The sequence below is a fragment of the Drosophila sulfurigaster genome, chromosome 3 (genome assembly GCF_023558435.1).
Source record: "Drosophila sulfurigaster albostrigata strain 15112-1811.04 chromosome 3, ASM2355843v2, whole genome shotgun sequence".
In the NCBI taxonomy this organism is placed as follows: Eukaryota; Metazoa; Arthropoda; class Insecta; order Diptera; family Drosophilidae; genus Drosophila; species Drosophila sulfurigaster.
The window spans coordinates 19,247,830-19,273,639 of NC_084883.1; the positions used below are offsets into that span (position 1 = coordinate 19,247,830).

General features: G+C 38.6%; 1 protein-coding gene across 1 annotated transcript; it reads right to left on the reverse strand.

Annotated features, from left to right (window-relative positions):
- Positions 1-10,808: 10,808 nt before the first annotated feature.
- LOC133845984 (serine protease 1-like) lies at positions 10,809-16,637 on the reverse strand. The gene is made up of 2 exons (XM_062280682.1): positions 16,545-16,637; positions 10,809-11,609 (listed from the first exon to the last, which is right to left on the reverse strand). Exons 1-2 carry the CDS (start codon positions 16,635-16,637, stop codon positions 10,809-10,811), a joined length of 894 nt encoding a protein of 297 aa, XP_062136666.1.
- Positions 16,638-25,810: the final 9,173 nt, after the last annotated feature.

Consider the following 25,810-nt stretch of genomic DNA (forward strand, 5'->3'; position numbering starts at 1 on the left):
AATTATAAAATTATACAGCTTGGAAAAAGGATTTTTCATGACTAATAAATAGTTTTTCTATATTAATTTTCAAATAGAAAAAAATCATAATTTAAATTGAATATTTTAATGTTTTCATTGCTGTTAATACAATGCCATTTACGAAAATAAAATTTTTTTTTATTATTGTAGCATAGAAAATAAACTAATTTATGAATACAGAAAACGGCATTTAATTCTTTGAATATTTCCATAATTGTTTAATATTAGTATGCCATTTAGTAAATACTATTTTTTTTATGGCTAATGTGAACGCATTTTGTATTCTGCAGTAAAATAATTCGAATTATCAATGATAGAAATTAACTTTCAATATTTTGATTGTTTCGATTTATTTACGAATTTAATTTAAATAATTGCTATTATTGTAATGTCTTAATTTTATTATAATGTAGTAAAAAAAAGCTAAGAAAATTCAGTTTTAATTTTAACCAATTTATACAAAATTGATTAATTTTCTAATTAAATTTAAAAGCTATTTTGATGACTTCAATTTGCGCGTATTTCAATCTAAATTGGTTATTATTTTCAACCGCTAAAGTGCGCATTTGAATAAGACTTTAATCTGTTTTTACTCGGTTGAGAAAATACGTATCATTAAAACCAGACAACTCACTAAATTGATTGTGATTATTTTTGCGACGAACAAAAACTCCACTAAAAATGCGAAAATACTAATCAATTATTTGTATACGTTTTATTTGCAGGTATGTTGATAATGGAAGCAAATCATAAAATTACTTTTTTTCTGCCATTTTGTGTGTAAGTAAACTATTCAAATTACTAATAACTATTAGCGTTTTTATGCTTTCCACTCGTCTGCATTCACAAATAATCCGAACATTGAATTGCCAACAAAAAACACAGTTAACACAAGCATTTGGTTGGCAATTTAAATATACATCTATAAAGGGCGATATATATATGTATATGTATAGGTAAATGGGCGGTAGGCGTGACTGTTCACACCACAATGCAGGAAATCCAACACTAATAAAACCTAATGGCACTGACTTCTCCCACATTCTCTCTCTCTCTCGCACTTTATTTCTGTTTTCTCTTCGCTTGAGTAATTTATTTGCAACAGCGAAAAAAAAAGCAAATTTCATGTAAATTAATTTTTTTCATTTTCTTCTTATGATAATTTTGTTTTTTATTATCTTTTTTGCGGCCGCCGCATTTTGAGACTCGACTCGTTTTATCTGGACCCTCAGGCCGAAGGCAGCAAAACGAACGAACGAAGTTTATTAAAGTACATTTTGTCGAGGATTTTTGACTTTGTGTCATTTATGCGCCAAATTTATCACCTTTTTTTTGAGGGGAGAGGCTGTGCCTTTTGCCAAGGCGTTGATTTCATTACGATGGGAATGGAGAAATGAAGAAAATGTTTTAGGGGGGGTCACTTTAGAGATTTGCTTGGTCAGCGATTAAAGCAAATTGTTGGGTCTGGGTCATTAGTGAGGGATTCGCTTTCTCTCTTGTTGTGCAATTTGTGCTTATCTTTAATTTTGTTTTTTTTTCCCCCCGTTGCGAAAAAATGAAAAGTGCGTCCTCAGCTAATAGGTTGAGCTGCAAGTTATGCTTCAACTTGTTTTTGGTAGCAGAAATCGCGCTTAATCGCAATTAAAATTGAAGCATGTTTTCGTTATTTAAAGATACAAATTAAGAAAACCTGTCACAATAATTCCCCTGTTAAAGTTTGCAACCACCGAACCGAAGCGTGTTACATAATATAATACTATTCTGCTGGGATGATGTTCTTTAATTTCGACAAAGCCAAAACCGTAACAAATCGCATTTAAATTTTACCTGCCCCAGTTGACAATGGCAAGAGGAAACTTAGAGAGAGGGGAGGGGCAGAAGTCAGCACTACAATAACAACAGAAAGCAGAACAAGAACAACAATCACCACCAAAAAAGGATGCGATAATTTATAGCGTTTCATTTGCTGCTGTTTCTAAATTCTAATTTAAATTTTCCACCGTGGCAATAATAAAATTCGGCAAGGGGCGCGAGGAAGAGGACAAGGACGAGGACGAGGCCTGCTGCAGCGGCAATAAAAAATACTTGCGCAGATATACATAAGTATTTTTATTTATGCTTCTTAATTTGTAGAGCGTGCAGAACAACAACTACTATACAAGTCGAGCCCACCTCACAGAGTCCTTTTGTCCTTGCATTTGTGTGTTGTCACCAAGTGCAATTGCCCCTTACGAGCATTTTTCAATTGTTTTACACAGAAAATGTTGTGTTGTGCTTTTTGTTGCGTACAATTAGTTTGGCAGCTACAACAACGACAGCAACAACAACAACAGCGACTGCAGGCATAAAACAAAGCGAATGACAATTTGAAAAGGACAACCAGGAACGACAACGACAACGACATCGTCAACAAGGACGAGAACGTGGCAAAAACGTCCCCTGGCTGCAAAGGTGACTTTGTAGTGCCTTTTGTGTTGTTGTTGTTGCTGTTTCTGGTTTGTCACACACACACACACACACACAAACTCATAGAGAGAATCACATCCATAACACACACAAGTGTAAGGGTTAATGGGCAGAACTCTGTCTCATTCCATTCGCTCAGTTGAAAACTGCATTGCGCTCTTGTTGCTGCTTTGTCATGAATTTGCAGTGTTTTTTTTTCTTCTGTTTTTTATCCACTTTAATTGTTCAAATTATTGCATGCAACAACAAAAAGCAGCGAAATGATATGAATAATAAAACCAGAATAAAAAAAAAGAAATGGCAACTGTTAAAAGTTGGCGAGCTGCACTCGTCCTGCAAGTGCTTCTCACATGTGTCAGCAATAAAAACCAAGAACAGAACAGAACAGCACTGAACTGAACAGAAGAGAAGAGAACAGCGCAGAGTTCATTGTTCATTGCATTTTAATAGTCAGGAGTGCAACAAAATGTTGACTATCATCAAAATGATACGAGTAATTGCGGATTATTTGTGTCGTGCAGTAAAGCAGCGAATACGCAATTGCTTCAGACTCCTCTTGAGGAATAAATAACATATTTTAACAAATCTGAAGTGGGGAAATTCTCAAAATGACATCTTAACGTGCACATTAGTGATGGTAAAAAATCGTTGATTGATATGGATTATTTCTGAGTACGAGCTTTCAAAATATCATAAGCTTAACCATGGATAAAGTTTAAAAATATAAATATAAAATATAAATATAATATATATATATTTTTAATATTCTATAGTATATTTTGAACGTAGTGTCATTTAAATAAACCAAATACTGCATTCGCTATATTTTAGTATTTTAGCAATATATTATAATTTAGTATATTTTTAAATTACTACCGCAATATTTCTCTTTTATTCAAAAAGGGTAACGGATATCTCACAGTCGAGCAAACTTAACTGTTGCTTTCTTACTTATTTTATATTTATGAATACAATACCCAAAGTAAGAGTATCACAGCAACAAAATTCGCCCGCTAAAAATATTCTTTACACAAGTTGCCATTGCTATTTGGTTAAATTAAGGAATGGCTATTACAAAGAAGCATTTATTTAATGACTACCAATAAAGGTAATTATAAATATTGGAGCTATTTTAAATTTGCAACTGTTTTTGAAAATACTTCCATTTCTAAAGAGCAGGTCTTCTCTAGGAATACTCTTCGAAAAAACTTGAATTACATTTAAGTCATTGATTTATATAGTATTCTTATGTAATTAGATTACTAAATATATTTAATTGAAAAGATCCTGATAAATTTAAAATATAAAGACTTTCAATTCTTAAAAGCAGATCATTTCTATGAATACTCTTGAATACATTTATTACGGTCTAATAATGTTAATTCTAATTTTAATGCTCATTTCACCCAGAAGCAACACTCGGTGAATTCGCAGAGCAAAGGTGAATTCCCCATGTGCAACAATTCAGTGCTAATGATTAGTACTGAGTGTATGCGATTACTTTTGTGATAACGAACAGAGTAGTATTCAGTTGTGTTCACAACAGCCATACACTCATTGCAAACGAGTGTGAGTGCACCCGTCTCTCACCTCTCTAATGAGAATTTCAATTGTTAAAGTTGCCGTTGTTATCGAATGCTTACGAGTGCTGTGCTCGGACTAGCTTTATGCTCGCTTGGGTACTCAAACAATTGTAAAACTAATATAAAAAGCAACTTTTCTAATCATCCTGCTGCTAAAACACGCACACATTCGCATTGAATGGGAAATGTGAAAAAGGGAAAGGGAAGAGAGAAAGAGAGAGAGAGAGAGAGAGAGAGAGGGAGACGGAGGAAAATGAGAGTTGTGTTGGCCGTGTTAGTAAGTTTATTAAAATTATGTCCTGCAGATATTTGCAGACAGAGCTGAAGAAGGTGTCGTCGACTAATGTCCAAGTTAACAATTCAGGTGTTGCTGTTGTAGGATTGAGAAGAAGATGAAGAGAAGAGGGAGATAAAAGGCAGTCAGGGCAAACATAAACTGAAAGCTCTAATGGAAATTTGAATAAGAGTGGCGGACAGACAGGCATTAGGATTGAGTTGAGCTTAGAATGGCATTGGAAGATGGAGACAAAGATGGAGATGGAGATGTGGAGGCCAGTTGGGGATCGGCTCGAAGAGCGTCACTTGACAAATCAGTGTGGAATGGGAGGCGAGGCATACAGTAGAGTGTGTATAAGTGTGTGTGTGTTGCATGTGGCATGCAAATGAAAATGCATTTATTTATAAAGCAAACGACAAAAGTGCCAAGTGCCAGCAGAAGCGAAAGAGAGCGAACTAGAGAAGTGAAGTAAGCCAGTCCGTGTCGAGCAACAGGATGTATCTGTATCTTTTCTATCTGTAAATGTATCTTTATCCGTATCGCTACATGGCAGGCATGGCGCAGCATGCAAAGCAGCTTCACAGTGCACCGAGCACCGAGCACTGAGCACTGAGAACTTGTGTCTGCTGTCTAACTACCTATTGGCTGTGCACACACACGGATATCCATCCTCATGCCACATGCCACATGGCAAATGCCGCCGGCCGCATGCCGCATGTTACACGCCACACACACACACACACACTCACACACACTCGAACTCAAACTCAAACTCCCAATCTTCTTGTAGCTGTTGGCAATTTTATTGACAAGCATTCGTGGAGGCGGCGTGGTCGCTAACCCCTTCTCCCTCTCACTCTCTCCTTCTCTCTCTCACTCTCCTTCTGCTCCTCTCACACTCTTTTCGTGGCTACTCTTGTTGAGGGAGAAAGGGATTGGCAGAGGAAGTTGGTTGCATTTTGTGACAATGTTTATTTAGATTTTGCTTTGCTGCCAATTGCTGACATTGCAATTTCTATTCCTGGCGCACACAGTCCAATGAACACACACACACATAGACAGTCACCCACACATTCACACACACACAAACACACACATGCTCACATTGAATTGTGCTGCGTTTGCGTTGCGCAGCATTGCATTCCATTTAAGCCACTGTGCATCTCTATAGCTGTGTATCTATATCCACTGCAACAGTATCTGCAGCTGCAACTGTATTTGTATCTGTATCTGTATCTACAAATGTATCTGTATCTGTATCTGTTGTCTCTCTATAGCCTTCAACTGGAACTGCAATTGCATCTGTTTCGTTGGCTCGTTTTGTTTTTGCGGTCATGCGTTGTACTTTTCGGCATTTTAATTTCAAATTGTCAATTGGATTTAAGTACACTCGACAGCAACACGACCACAGATGCAAATGGCAATGGGGAGTTGCCGGTTGCCAGTTGAGAGTTGAGAGTTGGGCCAAGTGTCAGTCTGTCTCTCGATTTTGGCTAAACAAGCATTCTTGTTGTTTTTATATGTTCATGTTTCGCTTTTACTCTGCTGCTGCTTCTGCTGCCTCTGCTGTTTGCTGCTCTGATTGTCTTCATCGCTCCCAAAACGCAAATTGTTGGCAAATTTTGTGCCTATTATGATCAAGAGAAAAGAATTCCTTCGGTTTTGGCTTTTATTGCCCCCAACAAACATTTACTTGGCCATAAAATTTGATTTTAAAATGTGTCAAAAGTGCTTTAAATGTGACAAAATTTGATTATGGCCTTACTGCCACAGCTAGAGCACATTCTGGCGATGGCATTTTGATTGCCAGGCGCCTCTGAGACACACATGAAGCACATTACAAGCATGTTGCATCAGCTTACTGAGATTTGGCACGCCAATTGTTAAGGGACTGCCCCCAATGGAAATTACGCTCCGCTCTGCTCTGCTCTGCTCAGCAGCTGCCTGACAATTTAATGCACAGTCGAAAAAGCATTCAATGTAGAATATACACTTCGTAGAGTTGTTGCTCTGCAACAAAATTTCAATTAACTTAATGTTATTTGGATTACGGATCCATTGCACAAAACATTTACGCCATAAACTAAACAAAAACCCATAAATTGTTCACTGCAAATGTTGCAACACATTTCGTCCAATACAAATTGGCCGAACCAATTGAAAATGCCAATGGCAAAAACTATTGGAACATTTCGCCTCCTCACAATTCTAATGGCTGCATAATGGAACCATAATTTCTAAACACATGCACATTCTATACATTTGGGGCACACACATTGGATGGATATGTTGTGTAAACAATGATAACTGGCAAACTCAAAGCATTTGATAGACAATTCGGTGATTGGTGCATCTGTTAGCCTTTACCCAACTTTTGAGGGTCCTGCGGCCGTTAGCCTAGGCTGAGCTCAGTTCGTCTGCGGCTCCTGTGGCAACCATTCAACCAACCATTCAATGTGTGAGTACTCACTATTCACAATTCACCATTCAGTATTCACCATTTACCATTTACACATTGCGAATGCATTTGCCGCATTATCGGTCTGTCAGTTCGCTCTCTGTCCGATTGGTCTAATTTCTATTCGACGACTTTATTGCAATTACTCGCACCAAAAATATTTTTCTGATTTTCATTTGTTGGCGCTCTTGCTTCTCGTGCCTTTTGTAATTGCTCTGTTGTGCCGATAATCAGACAGAGCCAAAAATCAGAGTAACCAGTCTGTTGCATTTCAAACAGCCAATTGTTGACTCTACTATTTGCAATTAGTGTCAGTTATCGAGTAGCTTCTATTTTTTTTTTGCATAGTATTTAATACTTTTTGTTTGTTGGTTATTTAAAGAATAACATCAACATCAGAAGCTAAAGTTTTGCTTTAATAATAATATAAATGTATATAGCAAATCTGATATATTCAACTCCCTTTAAAGAATGTCTATTTTACAGTATTCGATGGAAGTTAATTATATAGAATGCTATTATAATTTAATATATTCGATACGATATAGCCATGCCGTTTTTCAGTCCGTCTATCTTTCTGTCTTTCCGTCTGTCCGTATGAACAGATTCCTTACTTGTTTTATTTGAGCCTTTACTTAATTTGGTTTCTTTTTAACGGTTTCTAAGTTTTTTTTTTATAAATATTCAATTATAAGTTTATGCATATCATTTTATAAACTTACATAGGTATGTTTTATATATTATTTGGGTATATTTTAAAAGTAACCGATTTCTATTGAAAATAAATATCGAATATCTGCTATGAGTTACTTGTTTTATTTAAGTCTTTAATCAATATGTTCAAATCTATATTGAATCCCTTCAAAGGCTTCTTTTTTTTCAAATGTCCATTCTTAAAGCTACAGCTCTATTTCATTTCATTGCTAATCATTCAAAAATATATAAAAAACCTCTAAAAATAAGACATAGAAACTTCAACGTTATGTTAGATATTTAATGTAAGTATATTTATTTACTTTCTATAAAAATTCTGCATAATAACCTTTATTTTTTATATAGGTTCATTGTTCAAGCCTTATATACGCACCACAAATATTCTGCATTTCTTTTTCTTCATATTACAAAAGTAGTTTAATAAGTCTTTAGGTTGGGCTTAAGCTCTCCACCCTCGAGAACAACAATATACATACATGCGAACCCGAAATTGCACTCATTATAAATGCCAAGCGCATGCTAAACAGCTGACGCCTTACGGTAGAAAATGCTGGAGAGCTGAAAAGTGGGTAACGAAATCGCATTATAAAGGTTTACAGGGCGAACGAACGAACCCCTTGAAAAATTGTGCAAAATATGCGCACTAGAATTGATGCCCCTCTGTTGCCTCCTTAGCTGTAGCTGAAGCTGTTGCTGTAGCTGTTGCTATTGCTTGCCACGCAATTTGAAAACTTGCCAAAAGGCAGAGGCGAGGACAACAACAAGGAAGGATATTTTGCAAACAAATAATAAAAATCCAATTTTACATTTAATCACGCGCTCAGTCAAACAAAAAATAAAAAAAAAAATAATAGAGAGAGAGAGAGGAGAAGGAAGAGCAAAAAGGGCAGAAATAAACTTTCGAAGCAAGCGCCTGCTGTCGCCTGCTTGAACATCACAGCCTGGCATCCCTTTTGGCACAATCTCTCGCTATCACCCCCTTTCAGACTTGCCCCTGCCCAGATGTCGTTGCCGTTGTTCGAGGATCAAGGCTCAAGACTCAAGGTGACTCAAGTATTTTGCTTAATTTATTGCATTTTCTACGCTGAAATGCGCAAAAACTTTGAACAGCACTCGCTGAAAATTAGGCTGCTCGACATGACCCCGCCCCGTTTTCACCTCTTGGCGAACAGTGAATAAAATGTCATTATAAATTTAAAAAGCGTGTTAAATGCGCCTGCCAGAATGCCAAAAGGGGTGCATTTCCCCCTGCCCCTGTCCCTGCCCCTTTTCTCTTCCCTACCTCCAGCGCGACACAAATAAATTTCATTTTTCATCATTGCAATTTTTGCGCGTAATTTTTCGTACACGTCGCACATAATTCATTCGTCGTCTCAGTCGCATTCTGCATCCTTCGTCCTTCGTCCTGTGCGACACATGGATTAAGTGCCGTGAAATGTTTCCCGGCGCAACATCCCTGCAAGTTCTTCCTCTCTCTTCCTCCTCAGCATTCTTCTAACACCATTGAAAAATTAACATTGAAGTGCTTTGTGTCTGTCTCTGAGCTATGTGAGTTTGGCCTTTGATTCGCATATCCTGGGTCTCATATATGCTTCCCCTGTTCGCTGGGAATTTCGCACTTGTTTCCCATTAGGCTTTTGATATATATCTCACGCTGCCTTTGGAAATTAAAGCTGCTTATGAGATATCATTTGCAATTTTAAGAAGCCGCTCTAAGTGCATCAGGCATCAAGTATTTGTGCCTGGTTGTGTCCATGACTTTGGTTATCCTTTTGGGCAAAAATGTCATCAACAACTGCGCAACATTTACAGACAACTTGTCTCGCTGTCTTCGCTTCCTTTATTCTGACTGATTTTGACGGACGCAACCAAAAAATCATGACGCATATGATAATGAAAATGATTGCACTGCTGACGAAGACGAAGACGACAACGAAGACGAAGACCAGCTGCGGCTGCCTTCAAGTTCCTGATGCTGATGACAACTGTCTTGAAAGAGATGGTAATGGGAAGGGGAGGGAGCAGTCAGCCAAGCGAGAAACAGAGAGAAACATGTGTGACGACGACAATGGCCAGGAGGAGCCAACGAGACATGAATGTTGCTTTTTACTGTCCCAGATTACTCTTGTTGTTCCTGTTGTTGTGTATGACAATCTACCTCCTCCCCCCGCGCCCGCGTCTGTGTTTGTCTCAGTGACAGTTGTACAAGAAATACAAATTTGCAAAATAAGCAGAGGGCGTTGTGCAGCACTGTGGGATAAATGGCGACATGCTCAGGGAAGTGTCAACTGATTGCGCTGAGCTAGGCAGGCGTAAAAAAAGCCGCCGTCGAAGGGAGCAGACAGACAACAGACAGGAGACAGGAGACATCGCAGCCCCTGCGAACCTGCACGTGACGTATACGCCTCGTTGTGCGTGTGACGCGCGACAAATGACGAACAAGTTGTGGAATCTATGGGCTATGGCCTTTCTCACTCTCTCTCTCTCTCTGCTGACAATAAAACACAATAAAAAGAAATTATGAATAAATAATACGTAAAATAGCGACGCCATCACAAATCGCTACAAAAAACGCGTCATCTGTTTATGATTTATATATTTTTTAATATATATAGAACACAGCAGACACAATAGCCCGCAGTGACGAGCGAGAGCGAGAGATTTTTGTTGTTCACGCGCCGAAACAAAATCAGTGACCATTAGAGCAGCATTTGTTTGCCACCAGATTGAATTCAGTTTCGTTTTTCTCGTTTGACTTTGCTTGTTCTTTTTTTTCTGGTTGTGCCTTTTTTTCTGTAATTTTAATTAATTTCTCGCTATTTCCGTTCTATCTCTTTCCCTGTCTCTTGGCTTGGCACCTTTTGAAAAGGATTCTCGCCCGGACAGCAAAATTTCTCATTAGCAGCTGTGCGCTGTGTGTGTCTGTGTGTGTGTGAAAAAGGCAAAAGAAAACACACCGAAAATTTTTGGCTCTAATGAAATGTTTGCTCGACACTTGTGACATTCGCGCATCCGTTTGCAGCATTCGAGCAGCTGTCGACGATGCTCTGTTCTCTGCTCGCTGCTCTGCTCCACTCTGGCCGGAAGTGCCGCAAAATGAAGCGCATTCTGTTCAGCTAGCTAGTCGACTTCCGGCCAGAGCTGAAACTTTGCCTTGATTAGTGTTAATTAGATTTCACCTGCCAAATTCAACAACGAAGCCAACAACAACGAAATAGAAAAAAAAACTAATTGCAAACCAGGAAGAAATCTCTCAGCTTTATTGACTTTATTCGATAACTCGCTTTTGCTACTTTCTGCTCCCCTCCTCCGCCATCACCTCGGCCATCCATTGCGTATACGAATTGATTCTCGTATAGACCAAAGGTGTGTTTGATTCACATCCCAGCTGATTGCCGAACGAGGCAATGCCAAGCAACACTGTTGGCTTCAACATCACAAGTGGACTGCCCGAGTCGAGGCGGCAACTTTTCTCCATATTCGGCAGCTGGGCGCACATCATTCCTGACTTGAATCGTTCGCCATAGCCACCCGTGATGCAGTCTTTATTACCGATTATCTGAATTTGTGTCGAATGCAATATTTGCATCAGCTCCTTGGTGTCCTTATGCTGTCCCCAGCCTGCTGAATATGCCCAGACATTACGGAACATCGATCGAGTCTTGGGCAAAGCCACAGCTTTCACCTTTTTTGAGTATCTGATGAATGGCACTTTGATTAGCACAATATCATGATGATACCACTTGTTAAAGTCAAAGCGTGGATAAAACGTAGCATTGGAAACTGAAACATGATAACTTGGCTCCAGACGATTCGCAGCTCCATAGCTGATCTTCACAGAACTCGCGGGATTTGTGCAAGAGGCAACAGTGACAATCCATTCATGATCGATAATCGAACCCACGCAGAACCATGTGGTGTTTTTGCCACTAAATTCGAGGGTCACAATGTAGGGACTTCGTTCTGATGTATCCTCGAAACCAGTAGAAAAGTCCAAGAAACTTTTCGCCTGCTGCGACATAAGACGCACAAGCTTCGGCTTCAGTACTTGGGTTTTATTGCCGAAAACTGGCGACGCACAAAACAGTAGCTGTAGAAATATAACACACTTTGTATACGTTTTCATTGTAACTTATTATCAATAGATATGTGTACTTGCTACTGTTCGACTTCACAGTTAACTGAGAGTAACATACATCGAGTTCTGCTTCTTGTAGTTGACCAAAGCAAATCAATAAATATTTTAATTTTCCAGCTGGTTTGCAATTTGCATATGGTTTAGTGCCATTAAAAAACAATTTAATAAGGTATATTAAGTCGCTTTGAATTGGTTATCTGCTCCATTCAATTGGAGTGCTGTGGAAACTAGACAAGTGACAGTTGTGTTAATTCTAGTAGAAAATGTGATTTAAGCTGATTCATTTAATATGTTTTAAATGGAAAGTACAAGAGATAGCTTAATCTTTTAAAGGTGGTAAAAAAAAAATAATTAAAAATCAGTTTAGTAAATTTTTTTAGTTCCACACAGCAATTAAGTCGAAAAAATCGACATAACCCACGAAACACATACAATAATAACTGATTTCTTAAAATTTGGATGACAATCTAATATATTTTGTGCTATAGTAAATTTTGATATTAGTATCGGGTGTCCCGAAGTCAAGCACACCCGACTGTGGCTTTTATTCCTTGTAAGAATTGTTTTGCCACAAACATTACTATTGAATCCATAAAATTAAATACCTTATCTATAGCCCTGCAAAAATTGTTAAAAATACCATGATTTCAATATAAAACCAAACTTGAAATTGACAATCGCTTAACCACAAACGGATAAAACAAAATATGAAAATATCACAAAGATGTTGTTGTTATATGAAACACATTCGCACTTTGAGAAACTGAAAATGGAATGCAAATATGAGCAGCAGAGTATCGACAAATAAAAAATAACAAGAGAATACACATATGAGTATGAACACTTGTGGCCGACGTGATCGGATGGAAGTGAAAACCCCAAAAGAAAAAGAAAAGCTGGGCGAGAAAACAATTTGTGCAGCTGTTAAGCAAAAATGATGAGCTTCAAATTAAATTTGACTGCATTTTACAGCACATTTTCCGACTGGGCTTTTATGGTTTATGAAGTGTTGGGAAAATATCAGAAGGATATGAGCCAAAATAAAGCGAAACAAAGCGAAAATATAAAAAAAGATAATAATAAAAGAACGAAGCAAGAACAACCGAAGCGGCCAAGGCTTGGCTTTACTTTGGTTTGGTTTGGTTTTATTTGGTGGCACAGCCCTTTTTCTTTTCGATGGGAGGCTTCTGAATCAGCAGCAGCAGGCGATGCTGGCAACGTGTGGCAACAACGGATGAAAGAGGCAGCCAAAAGTGCCACTATTTGGGTTTTGGCCGCTTGGATTGAAGCAGAGGATTCAGCATTGGGGATTGAAGTGAGGAGAAAGCGAAGTGTTCACTCCTGGCCACTTGTAACAACATGCAAAAGGATTTTCGTCGATTTTCGAGTGCTTCTCGCTATGTGCTCCACATGTGCCCTCCTCTTCCTTTCGCTGCTGCCAATTTTATTTTTCTTTTGGCCAACCATTTGGCGTTTCTGTTGTTTTATATGTCGTTCTCTGCACTACAGTTCAGTGCAGCAGTAGTGTAGTGTTCAGTGTTCAGTGTCATTTATTGTTTTGGCGTCAGTTGTTGCACTTTTCTTTTTTTTCCCCACTTCCACTTCCAACTTCCGACTTGCCAATTGCGCGTACTAAGCATTTTCGGCAGCCAAAAGAAACTATCTCTAGTCAACCTGCTGCGAACGCCATTTTCACTGGGCCAGCTGTCTTTATTTCAAGTTTAAATTCTGCTTTATTTGCTACTGCATTCTTTATACCCGCTACACATCGGGTAGAAGGGAATTATAACTTTGTGACTGCAGGAAATATATATAACAGAAAGAAGGAAGCATCTCGAACCCTATAAATTAGCTGTTTTGTTTGACATTCTGGTATATTTTGCACTCAATGGTATATTTTGAATGCAATATCAATATACCAAATATACTCTTTAGTATAATTGTGGCATTTTTTCAGGTATATTTATTATTTACTTTTACTGGCAGTCTGGTATATTTTTTTTAAATGCAGTACTATATTAATATACCAAATTTCGTGGTATTTTTATTTGGTATATTTTAAAATGAAAAACCCACAATTTTGCATTTCTTCTAAATGTGTAGAGGGTATCTCACTGTCGAGCACACTCAACTGTCGCTTTCTTATTTGTTTTCAGAATAAATCTATGCAATCCATGTCATAAATTAAGCAAACTGACAAATCAAATTCCTATCAATGTGTGTACACAACTTTTCAAGGGCTAAAACAACAAGCGAAGAGCACAAAGCATGCAACAATAAATCCGCATGAAATCCTCAAACAATTACATGCATATATGAGAGAGTTAAGCTATAAAAAAAGCCAAATGGGCAAAAGAGTCAAATTGCAAGCGCAGCAAAGCAAAGAATCGCACAATTAACAAAACGACGAACGAGGCAAAAGCCGAAAGAGAAAGATAGAATGGGAGTGGGAAAGATTGCTGACTGAATCCTTTTGCTCCATACTTCATTTTATTTGATTTTGATATGCAGCTTATGGCAGAGGAAGTGAAAGAATGAGAGAAAGACTTTTTTACGACACACACAAGTGTCTTTAAAATAAGCGAGAGGGGGAAAAAATGTAAGGGAAGAGCAACCGCAACTTGGCTTAGGCTGGCTCTTATGGCACACATCGAAAGTATGCCTCAATAATTTGGAAGCCTCTTGGCCGAGTTGTCCAATTTGACTGCGCACTTCACACGTCAGCCAATTTTTTCACTTTCACAGCAAAATTTCCCCAGCTTTCTCTTCTCTCTTTTTCCTCTATCAACATCTTTTCGGTGCTATTTATTTCCTTTTTTTTTGGTTGCGGCAAAATATTTTATATGCAATGCATTGCCATGGCCTAGGCAAAGTCCGACTCCTTCTGCTAGTTTTATTGCCAGTGCAGATGATGGGCAGCAGCTGGACCGCAAAGCTGAAGCCAGAGCGAAGCCAAGCGCAGCCTCAGTGTCCATTGTGGGTTTTTACCCCGTTTTATGTGCTCACAGAGCGCGTGCTGCTTCAGCGGCTGCTGACGATGTTGATTGGACGTCGGCGTTTTTGCCCAGTAGACCACTTCACTAACAGCTTTGAGTGTCCTCCCAGCATGTGCGAGTGTGTGTGGGCAAGTGTGTGTGTGTGTTTAGCATCTTGAACATGACGCTATAAACTGGACAGTCGGACGTATGGACAACAAGACAGCAGGAGATGATGTGGCGGCGCTTCTGTTGCTGCAGCAGAAACTGAAAGAAATACAAAATACAACACGAAAAACAAATGCAGCATACTTCTGAGCGCCACGGGTCGTAATATTTCTTCATTTCCTTTGGCACGTGCACATTGCAATTTCGTTATTGCATGCAGCACAGCTTGATATTTTTTTTAGGAGGCTTTATGGACATAAGAATATATCGAAGTGAGTTGACTGACTGCACTACAAACATATTGCCCAAATGGTAGGCACACTTTTTTGTGTGAATAAATTAAGTGCTTCAAAATAAAAGATTTTTAAGAAATAACTCATTTATATTCGCAAAAATTTGAATATAAAATGGTAAATGCAGTTAATAAAATGTGATGCTGTAAGTTCAATTTAGCTGGTTCTATTACTTTACTCTTATCTAAGACGTCTAAAAGATTATGATTGAAATATATTTAACTAATTTTATCTAACAAGTTCTTTGCTCTATTAAAGAAATCTATTAAAGGGGATAAATATATGAACCTAATTTTACCTAATTTGTTACAAGAAATTAGAATTTGTAAAGGCTTATCCGGTTTTTTTTACAGACATTTTTACCATTAAAAAGCAAAGCTATATTATTTTGTTAAAATAAACTTTAATATCAAACTGATTCTGATTTCCTGAGTTAAGTTAATGTAGTCTTTGTGCTAGTAATTCAATTTAATAGGTAAACATTAATAAGATATTGATTTTCATTTTTTTAAGTTAACATTAACATCTCACGTGTTCAGTTTACTTTCCTTCAACTGAAGTTTGTGTAATTATCGAGCATGTAATTCAATTCAAAGCGTAATCATTAATTAGAAGTTGCTGTTATCAATTTGAAGGTGGTTTTTCGACTCGCATTTTAGCATTTGTTTTCAAGCATTACGAGAAATGCGAGCAACTGTTGCTGAACTGAAATGAAAAGAGTAATCGCATTGCTGTTGCACACAACGGCGGCAGCTCATTTTCACACGCTCTCTCTCTGTATTTCTGTCTCTGGTGACGGGCGGAGCGGTGCCCAGTTTCACCTCATCATGGTCTAATGAGGCTAGTGTCACCCATGGCGTCAATATGTTTGTCCTGTTGCAAAAACCAAACGAGCGACTGACGGTCGATATATGGACATTACGTCTCTTTCTCTCTCACTCTCTGTCTCTCCATCTCTCTCTTCGTCTCTCCATCGCTTGGGACTGTAATACCAAACGTTGGCAGCTGTTGACCCAAACGCGTAACCAATTTTGGCAGGCGCCTGCAATGTGACATTGCCCGGCGGCCACTTCGACGCTGGATGCTGCTGCACTTCATCATTACCCGGTCGTTATCGCTTTTTTGAATTTAAATGATGGCCTCGCTGCATATGTGTGTGTGTGTGTGTGTGTGTGTATGTGTGTCACTCTCTGTATGTGTGTGTGTGTGGCAAAGAGGCAAATGCGCGACTGATTTGAAATTTGCGTCCAACACGTACGCTACCAAAATTTACTCCAGTCGCAATTGCTTCACGTCCTTACCCAACTTTCCTTCTTCCCCTCTCTCTCTCTCTTTTTCACCCGCTGCCAGCGTACTTTTCGGTCTGATTGTCAATGTCGGTTCCATTGGAGCAAAAAATACAGTAGCCGAACCCCAACTCGAAATGCTCTGGGGCTTTTTATCACACATACGACTCGTGTACCGTGCGGTCTCATGCATATATTTGCTGCCGCCTCCTTCTCCTCTACGTTCTCCGCTGCTCCGCTGTCCGGTCGTGCAACCATCGCGCAAATGCTCATTAAAATACGCGAAAATGTTGTAGGCGAAATGTTTTCGGTTTGCCTTTGAAATGTCATTTTCCGTTGCCGCAGGTTGCCTACTCCATTTTTGCAGTCAGTTTCCCTACCTCTCTCTCTTTCCACCCTCTCGATCGAAACAGGAAATAAATCTAGAGTATACGTATATTTGTGTACACTGCCTTGGTTTACTTACGATAAGGCGTACGAATTGTGTTTACTAAAATGGAATTGAATTTCGCTTTAAATTGTGTAGAAATTCAACTAGTTGAAGTCATATGAAGATACTTGAAAATTAATTAACTTTTCTAAATACATTTTTTTTTTTTGTTAAATAAACTTTTTCAGTTTTCAATGAAGCTAAGATGAAGAAAGCTTTAATGACTAGTTTTCATCCATTTTATTCAAATTTAATATAAGTTAAAGAAACGTTCAAAATTATTTTCGATAGAAGACTTTTTTATTCTCATAATAACTATTGTAACTAAAGCTTTGTTTGTTAAATCGTTAAGCTAAAGATCAAAGCTTAAAGACAGTCATATTAAATTCATCGATTTTCTCTCATAAGTCAGAAGTCTTATTGATTGCATGCATTTTCTTTTATTAAAATAAAATATAAACAGAAAAAGGAAAAATGCTAATATTATAAGTTTTTAAAGTCATTTTATAACTAAAACAACATTTGGATTCATATAAAAAAAATTTTTAATACATTTCATTACGAATTATTTTATAAAATTAATAAATAGGCTTTGCTCTTTGGCCAAAACAGAGATTCAGTTTCATTTTATGTGTTCACTTCAATCGCAGTGAAATCAGCTGCAAAATTAAAATGAAAAATAAATGAAGAGACCTTAAAGAAACATTTTCAGCCAAACTTTATTATAAAATTTATTTATTACAACTATATTTCGTAAAATACATTAATTTACTTTGACCTCTCGCTTGAAGAGAAATTCATATTGAATTTATGTATTCCATTTTATGAAAATAAAGCAAGCTGCAAAAAAAAATAAAATAAATAATATATGGAAGCTCTCAAGATACATTTGAACTCATTCAATATTTGAAAATTTATTTCAATATATTAAAATCATGTCTTTTAACATATTTAAATTTGCTTTTTCCTTTCGCTTGAATAAAATTAATATCACTATACTTTCAATAAAGTGAATTCAGTTCCTCATGTTTGCTTTATTTTCGTCTTTCATTTTTGTAAACGTTTAAAAACATTCCACTTTTTATAACGCAACTCTCATTAAAGAGAAATCAGTAATATTGATATGTATTGCTTGAAGCTTTCATGATAGAAATATGTATGCATTTGCATTTATAAAGCTCTACATATTAAACTTAAGTGCTGATTTCAATGCTCGTTTGCGATATCGCTTCTAAATATTGTCGCCCATCCACAAAAGCCTTATAAAATATGCTCGAAAGCGATGCGTTTTAGCCCCATGCTGTTGTTGCTCTGCTGCTCTCGATGATAACCCGTTGATGTCATATAAATAACAGATTTAGTGGTCCCGTCCTGGTCCAGTCTAGCCAAGCCTAGCCATGTCCTGTCCTCTCCTGTGCTGGTGGCCATTTTGTTTATTTTGGACCTTTGGAGAGCGGCGCAGACAGCAGCGCAGCAGATAACGGCAGCTTTGTTCTGCGAGTCGAGTCGAGTTGGTAGCTGGTTGCCTGTTTTTATGTGTCATAACCATGCCGTGCCGTGCCGTCGACTGCAATTGTTTGCCAACTGCGACGTCGATGATGGCGGCATTTAATAGTCGAAAGGGGAACGAAGAGGGAGTAGAGACATGAAGCAAACAATGGCATAGGCTTCATTGACTGCGTTAATTGCTGTCATTCATTTGAAAAGTCATACGCGAGATTTTTCAGGCACAAGGACAGGTTTCTCCACACTGGTCACAAACACACACACACACACACACATACACACAGGCATCGCACACTGGGCGCCCATTGGTCTCGAGAGCCGTTAAAACTGATGATGATGCGTTTACTCTTTCGCTTTCGTTTGGCATTGCGTTTGGGCTTTGACTTTGGCTTTGGCTACTGGAATTGTGCTTGGGATTGCAATTGGGATTGGGATTTGAGTTGGGCTAGCATTTCTTGGGCTTCCATAACATTTAAGAGCAACGCTCGCTTTTATGTCGCCATCGTCATCGTTGTCTGTTGCGGCCGTTTCTGCAAATCTTAATCCCCCATTGGGGAGGCAAAAAACAATCTGCGCTTTTACTTTTACTTTTACCATGTGCACAAACGACGCAATGTTTGGCTCTCAACCAATCATTTATGTCATATTATCTGCTTACTTACCCCAACTCCCAGTCCTCAATCCTCAGCATCAACCCCAACAATCCCTCCCAACTCTTGGCATATTTTACCCATTCGAATATTGGTGTTGTTGTTGTTGGGGGAGGTCCACACTCCTTTTCTATTTTGCCAAATCCAATTTGGCTGCTAAGCCGAGCAAATTTTTGTGTTCGTTTATTGATTTTGCTCTTGGTCACACAGCAGTCAGCCAGCCAGCAGCCAGCAAGTGAGTCAGCTGCCCCGCACACAGCAGCCACATTATTATCACTCATACGCTCCGTGCTCCGTGCAGGTCGCAAGCGGGCAAGCTGAGGGTCACCCAGCTGAACATTGCTCCCACATCGCACATTGCATTGCACATTGTGTGTGTGTGTGTGTGGCATTTATGTCACTTTATTTTGGGTAGCTTTTGAGCATTGCAAATGCTTTTTGTTTTGAAAGTTCAATACTTTATTTTTAGGTGCAAGCTAAATATACAATTTGTATATGCTTTGCGGTTATTGATTGATAATGCTAGGAAGAATTCATGCTACAGTTGAATGGTCTAACAAACGAGATTAAAGAAACGCTTAATCACATATTCGAGTGCGTTGAATTATTTTAAATTTAAATTGTATATTTCATACTTAACAAAATTAGAAATGTACAGTTCAGATAATGCGTTTAAAGGCAATACAAAATATTTGCGCTCTAAGAATAAGTATACTAAATTACGTATTCTTTCCTTACTTCAATAAAAATATTACTGATATCGAAATAATTATTACTTTTGGAAATGTTGAAACATTACGTGATGATTGTTTTTTTGAATGGTTTACCATTTACATTTAAATTGAAACAAATTAAATTTGTATGTAATTTGTATTTAAAGTTTTATGACTATATTTTTTATTCAAATGTATTATATTTTTTCTTTTAATATTTCTCTTAAATTTGAATAGGATTGGTAACAAAATTCATTTACCCAAAAGTACAAAATATATATTATATTATAAATATATAAATTTAAATTTTATATAATCTTTTGAAGTTCACGAAGTTCCTGTTGATTGTTTTGTCTCAGAATGAATAGATTTGAGTTAAGCATGTTCCAATAAAATAACCAATTTAATGACAAAATTGTTTAATGAATGATTTGAGTTAACCATATTAATCAATATAACCTTAAGCATATAACGAAAATGTAGCTTTAATCGCTGTGCGAAAACCTTTACTTTTACCCGTTACCGAATTCATGAAGTTAGCTTATGAAACTGTTGCATTTGCAGAACGAAAAGTTAACTCCAGACTGTTTGTTTGTTGGTTCTGTAATCAACATAAGCAAAAGTTTAATATTTCTACCTGCTGCATGATGAAATTTTAATGTTTCTACTCAGTTGCAGTGACCTCTCCCAAGTCGGTTAACCCAGCCTCCCGCCCAGCGGATGCATATGAATTCCGCTCGTGTGGTTTTCCAAATGCATTATGACCACCCCCAGCGAGCTGCAGCTCTAGCTTCGGCTCCGGCGCCAACTCCAGCTTCAGTTCCATGGCCAGCTTCAAATACAGCTCCAACTTGGAGCAGGGATAAGCTAATCAAGGGCTATGCCAACAATTTACTTAGCCGAGGCACCGAGGCAAGTCATGAGTGTGGGGCAATGCCTTCCATTTAGGAGTTTCCATCATGTGAGCTCTCTCTTTTGGTCCGTGTGAATTTCCTTGCACAGCGCTTTCGGTTCGTTTGGGGGCCTCATGCATAAACCAATTTGTTTTGCATAAGCTCAGGCGAACTGGACGCAGAAAGAACGAAGAGAGAGGAAGCGACTGAAGAGGCAGCAATTGCTGGATGACGCAGCCAACTCCGATTGCTGCAATTTTTGGCTGTCCAAAGTCCACTTTATGCATTTATGCGCCTTTGTCTGCGGTTTTTCTTTTCCTACTACTACTTTTTTTTCTGTGCACTCACCGTCTGCGGCGCCGGGTCATTAATTTGGTAGCGAGCGCAGTCGAACTAGAGGCGGCGACCCTTGCCCAATCAGACGGGAAGTCGAACTGACCGGCTGGCTAGGTTCTTAACGGCATTTCCCTAGTGAGAAATTAGGAAATTGCATTTGCTGGCAGCACCAAGTGAACCAAAACCGAAACTCAGACACCAGACAGCAGACAGACAGATGGACAGACGGAGGGACAGACGGACGAACGGACGGAGGCAGAATAAAGCGACGTGGTAACGGAATTTACGCGCTGCACTCGACCAAGATTTGCAATTGACGATAGGCAAATGCGAGGCAGCCAAGGGCTTCTGGGCAGGATGCAGGCAGGACTATGCTGCACTGCCCTGCACTATGTTGCAAGCGTTTCTTCGACAGCTGGAAATTGGCAAAATGTAAATTTTCATATGCTGCCATATGCATGTATGACTCCCCTACGAATTCGGCACAGTGCATATAAAATTTATTGCTCATTCGCGGCGTGTGCGGTTAGCGCCATCATCATCATCATCATCATCATCATCATCAGCAGCAGCAGCAACAACAGCGGCAGCATTATCATCATTATTATCAAGCGACGTTATCATAAATGGGGCTCGGCTCTGGACAGAGGGCGTTAAAATATTCATAATCAATGCGGCATTAGCAACGACGGCAACGTTTTACAGTTCGTTGCGATTTCATCTCTCTCCCTCTCTGTCGCTCTCTTCCCTTGCCAGCCATAAATCTACAAAGTAGCTGCCAATCATACGTTGTAGACTTTTACAATGATACGTTTAATTGATTGATTGCTGTATGCTTAGTTTAATTAGCGCTTTTTTACCTGTCGCTGGAAAGTTATTGAACCATTTACGAGTGCGTAAGTTAGACATAATACTAGACTTATCAGCATGGTTATGTTAATTTAACAATATTAACCTTCAACTAAAATGTGTCAATATACCGCAGTAATCATAAACATATTGATAGATGGTTTAAATTAATGCGAAATTAGCCGGTGGTACCCAATATTCCTATACATTATTTATTTTAATGCCTATAATCGAAGTACAAGTGTATCTAGTTACTTTGTAGTATATTCATTTGGTATATTTTAAGAATAATACTGATTTTAAATTATTTTATTTAATACATATAATCAATATACCAGTGTATTTATTTCTAGTATATTAATTTTGTATATTTTAGGAATACTTTTATTTTTTAGTATATTAATGTGGAATATATTATATATTTTTTGTGTAATATGTTGTATTTATTTTATTGCAAATAATCGGTACACTAGTGTATTTCAAAACTTTTTAGTATATGTATTTGGTATATTTTATGAAAAATACCACTGTATTTAGCTTATATTGATTGTTTTTGAGTAGTTTATATCTCAACATTTAATGTTAGAATTACAAATTCGATTTTTAAACACAGTTTATCTCAGAAAACATTTATTGTCTTTGCCTAAAAATGCGTAGCAGGTATTTAAACAGTCGAGTTTTGTCTCCTGTACATTGGCATCACTCTCCTGTCTCCTGTCTCCGTCTGCTTTTGCAATTGCAGTTCGAGCATGGCGACAATAACAGCCATTAAGTGTGACCAACACGTAACTGGGCAATAAACAAGCGTGACAAATGATGCTGCTAAATGAAAGTTGATTGCCAGTTGACGGACACACACCTGTTTCCAAACAGCCAGGACACAGTAGCCGGTAGACAGCAGTAGTTGCTGCTGCACCAGTTGGACGGCAATCAAAATTGTCATGGCAAGCAAGTAAAAAAAAAAAAATGAACAAGACTGCCAAAGGGAAAGGAGAGAGAGAGAGTGAGGTAAAAAAATCACAGCACGAACTGCGACGCCTCGCGATGCGATGCGATGCGACGCCACGCAACGGAAGTTAGTGCAAAGGCAACGCCAAAGGCAAAGGCAAAAGCAAATGCCGCACACTGGAGCCAGAGACTCGCTTCCTGTGACGGTGGCCATATTAATAATGATGGCGCGATGGCGACAAAAACGCAAAATGGCCGCTGCCCTTTTGGGCGGCTGGCGACGTCACGTGTCGAGGCTGCGTGTGATTTCTACGACAGGAAGCAAAACGGTAGAGAAAATTTTCGACTGCTGCTGCAATGCAATCGCTATTTTTGCTGGCCTTTATTGCCGTAAGATTCACGTTCACAGAGGAATAGGGCGGGTCAGCAGCAGCAGCAGCATCGGCAACGTCCATTATTATAGCTGGTTGTTGTTGCTGCTGCTGCTGATGCTGAGCTGTCGCATTGTCACATTGAATTTGCTCGTCTTGTCAGTCGATAAAAATTGAATAAGTTCGCAGCACGACGCAAGAAGAGAAACGAGTGAAGCTGCTTCTGTTGCTGTTGCTGCTGCTGCTGATAAATGCATTGTAATGTGTCGTGTGGAGCATGCTTTTAAATTAATTTAAATAAATTGAAAATGAATGGAAAATCTGCAGTGCTATTTGAGTTGTTATTGTCATTGCGCTGCGACAAACAAACAACAGCAAAAGCGACGAAAAAATAATGTCTGAAACGAAACGCAGTTGAGAAATAGTTAGAGTCTCGTTGAACAAAATGAATTCCAACTGTGATTGCAGTAAATCTCCAAGATTAACGAACAGCTTCAATATCACAGAGCGAGAGTGAACACAATCTTTAAATGGACACTGAGAATCAAGCAGCCAAGCGGCAAACAAATTACTAATTGGCAAGCAAAACGCTCTACTTGTTTTCTAACAAACAACACACAACCCAAAAAGGAGATGGAGGGAGAGAGAGAGAGATCGAGTCTCTGCTGTGGTTTCATGCAGCATACAGGTACACACACTCCTTTCTAAAGGATGTAAAGGATGGCAGACATGGCACACATGGCACACAAGCTTCATTAACTCAAACTATGCTGCATTTTGCGATTATCAAATTGTCTTTACACACATGAAACCAATGCGAAAAGGAGAACAGTGTAGAACCCACAACTAGCGACTAGTGATTGGTGACTGCTGCTGTTGTTGCTGTTGCTGTTGTTGCTGCTGCTGCTGCTGTTGGCAAATACCAAGTGCAAAAGTTGCCAGAAGGGAGTCCAGGGCCATTGGACAAACTGGCAACCGCAGAAATATGAAGCGCATGGTGCGATGATGACAGAAGCAACAGCAGCAACAACCTCATAGGTGTTGTCTCTATGGCTATAGAGTAAAGTAGAAAATCCCAGCCAAAAATGCTTTGGGACATTCTGCTGAGCAAACTGGCAAAGAGGCATGCAAAAATGCAGCTGCGATGTGCTGATGACAACCATGTTGACGATGCCTTCCTTTGCCCCTTTACACTTCGCTGACAAACTGACTCGACGGGACAGGAATAGCAATAGCAATAGCGACAGCAACATGCAACTGCAACACACTGGACACATGAGGCAACATTATCACACCTGACGGCGATTAGAGAGTCAGTCGTTGTCGTTGTTGTTGCTGCTGTTGCTTCTGCTGCTCTTAAATTTGTGCTGTCTGTGTTTGCGGTGGCCGCAGGACTCGAGTTTCCAGTCAGTGTCCGGCGAATGCGAGTGCGAGGCCAATTGATTGAGAGTGAGAGTTAAGCGACCTGCTGATTAATGGTTTCGATACCTCACACTCTTCGCCAAACAGCAACAGCAACAGCAGTCGAAAACCGTAGCAGGAAAAGCCATTAAAGTGCTGCTCGAAGGGGTTAAGCAGCCCGATGATGTTGATGAGAATGAACTGAAAACAGTTCAGATTAATTGGCAAATATCGTAGAGAGTTTTGCACAATAAGCAAATCAAACGAATATGTGAGAGCTAAGCAAGTGGAAACTTTTTCAATTCCCCGATTTTCAAATGAATTTAGTCTGCAGGAAAAACTTCTTTTTTATCGCTTTGCAAGGTAAAGGGATTTTAGTGTCTTCATAAAAGAAATTCTTATTTATATAAACTTTATATATTTTTTTATTAAAATTCAGTACCTTAGTAACACAATTATGCATATGTTGTGTAAGCCGAAAGTTTTGATAGCAAAATAATTACATAATCTGAACTTTAACGTTCATTTATCTCTCACTTTAAATCGAAAGAACTCCGTTTTTAATAAAAGATGGTATACATATGTAAGCATACCTTATATATTAATTTTTACTACTATTTAATAATTTTATTAATAGAAAACGTAGGTTAGCGAAGAAAAGCTTTAGTTTTTTTTTGGTTTATTTTCATTTTTTTGTGTAACTTTATAGTTTACATTTTTATATTATTCTTAAAGAAGTTGTACTATAATTTTTCTTTACTTTTGCCTGCCGACTTTGTGCCATTATTTACTTAGTTTAGAATCTCCGTTGTTCACCTCTCCATTTGTTATTTTACTTAATACACACAAGTCTCAAGTAACTTCATAGACTTTCTCGCGTGACTTTGTGGCACCTCAAGGAAAGTCTCTGCGGAGTGCAATGCAATGAGGATCTTTTCGACTTGCCAGCTGCAGCTATTTGTTATTTCTATTGCCCCATCTTATAAGTCACATAATACTACTTGTCGCATAGACTCGTTGGCGTGACTACGGCTCTTCACTCCTCACATCAGAGGGGATGAGGGGGGATCCCTGGAGCTCAGTTTCTATTTGTTGTTTCTATTCGGTGCAGGCAAAAGCAAAAGCAAAACTTTCGCTTATGCAAAATGTAGGTCACTGTGTTGGATTGCAGCTAAAGTTTAGAAGCCAATCCCCCCCTCTTTCGTGTAGTTTCCTTTGCCAGCCGTTGCCATCCGTTTTTGTTGTTATGTGCAAATATTTTCCATTTAATTAACGCATGGAAACTAGCTGCAAAGATGACAGCGGGCAACGGGGCGGTGGCGGAGGGGTGGCAA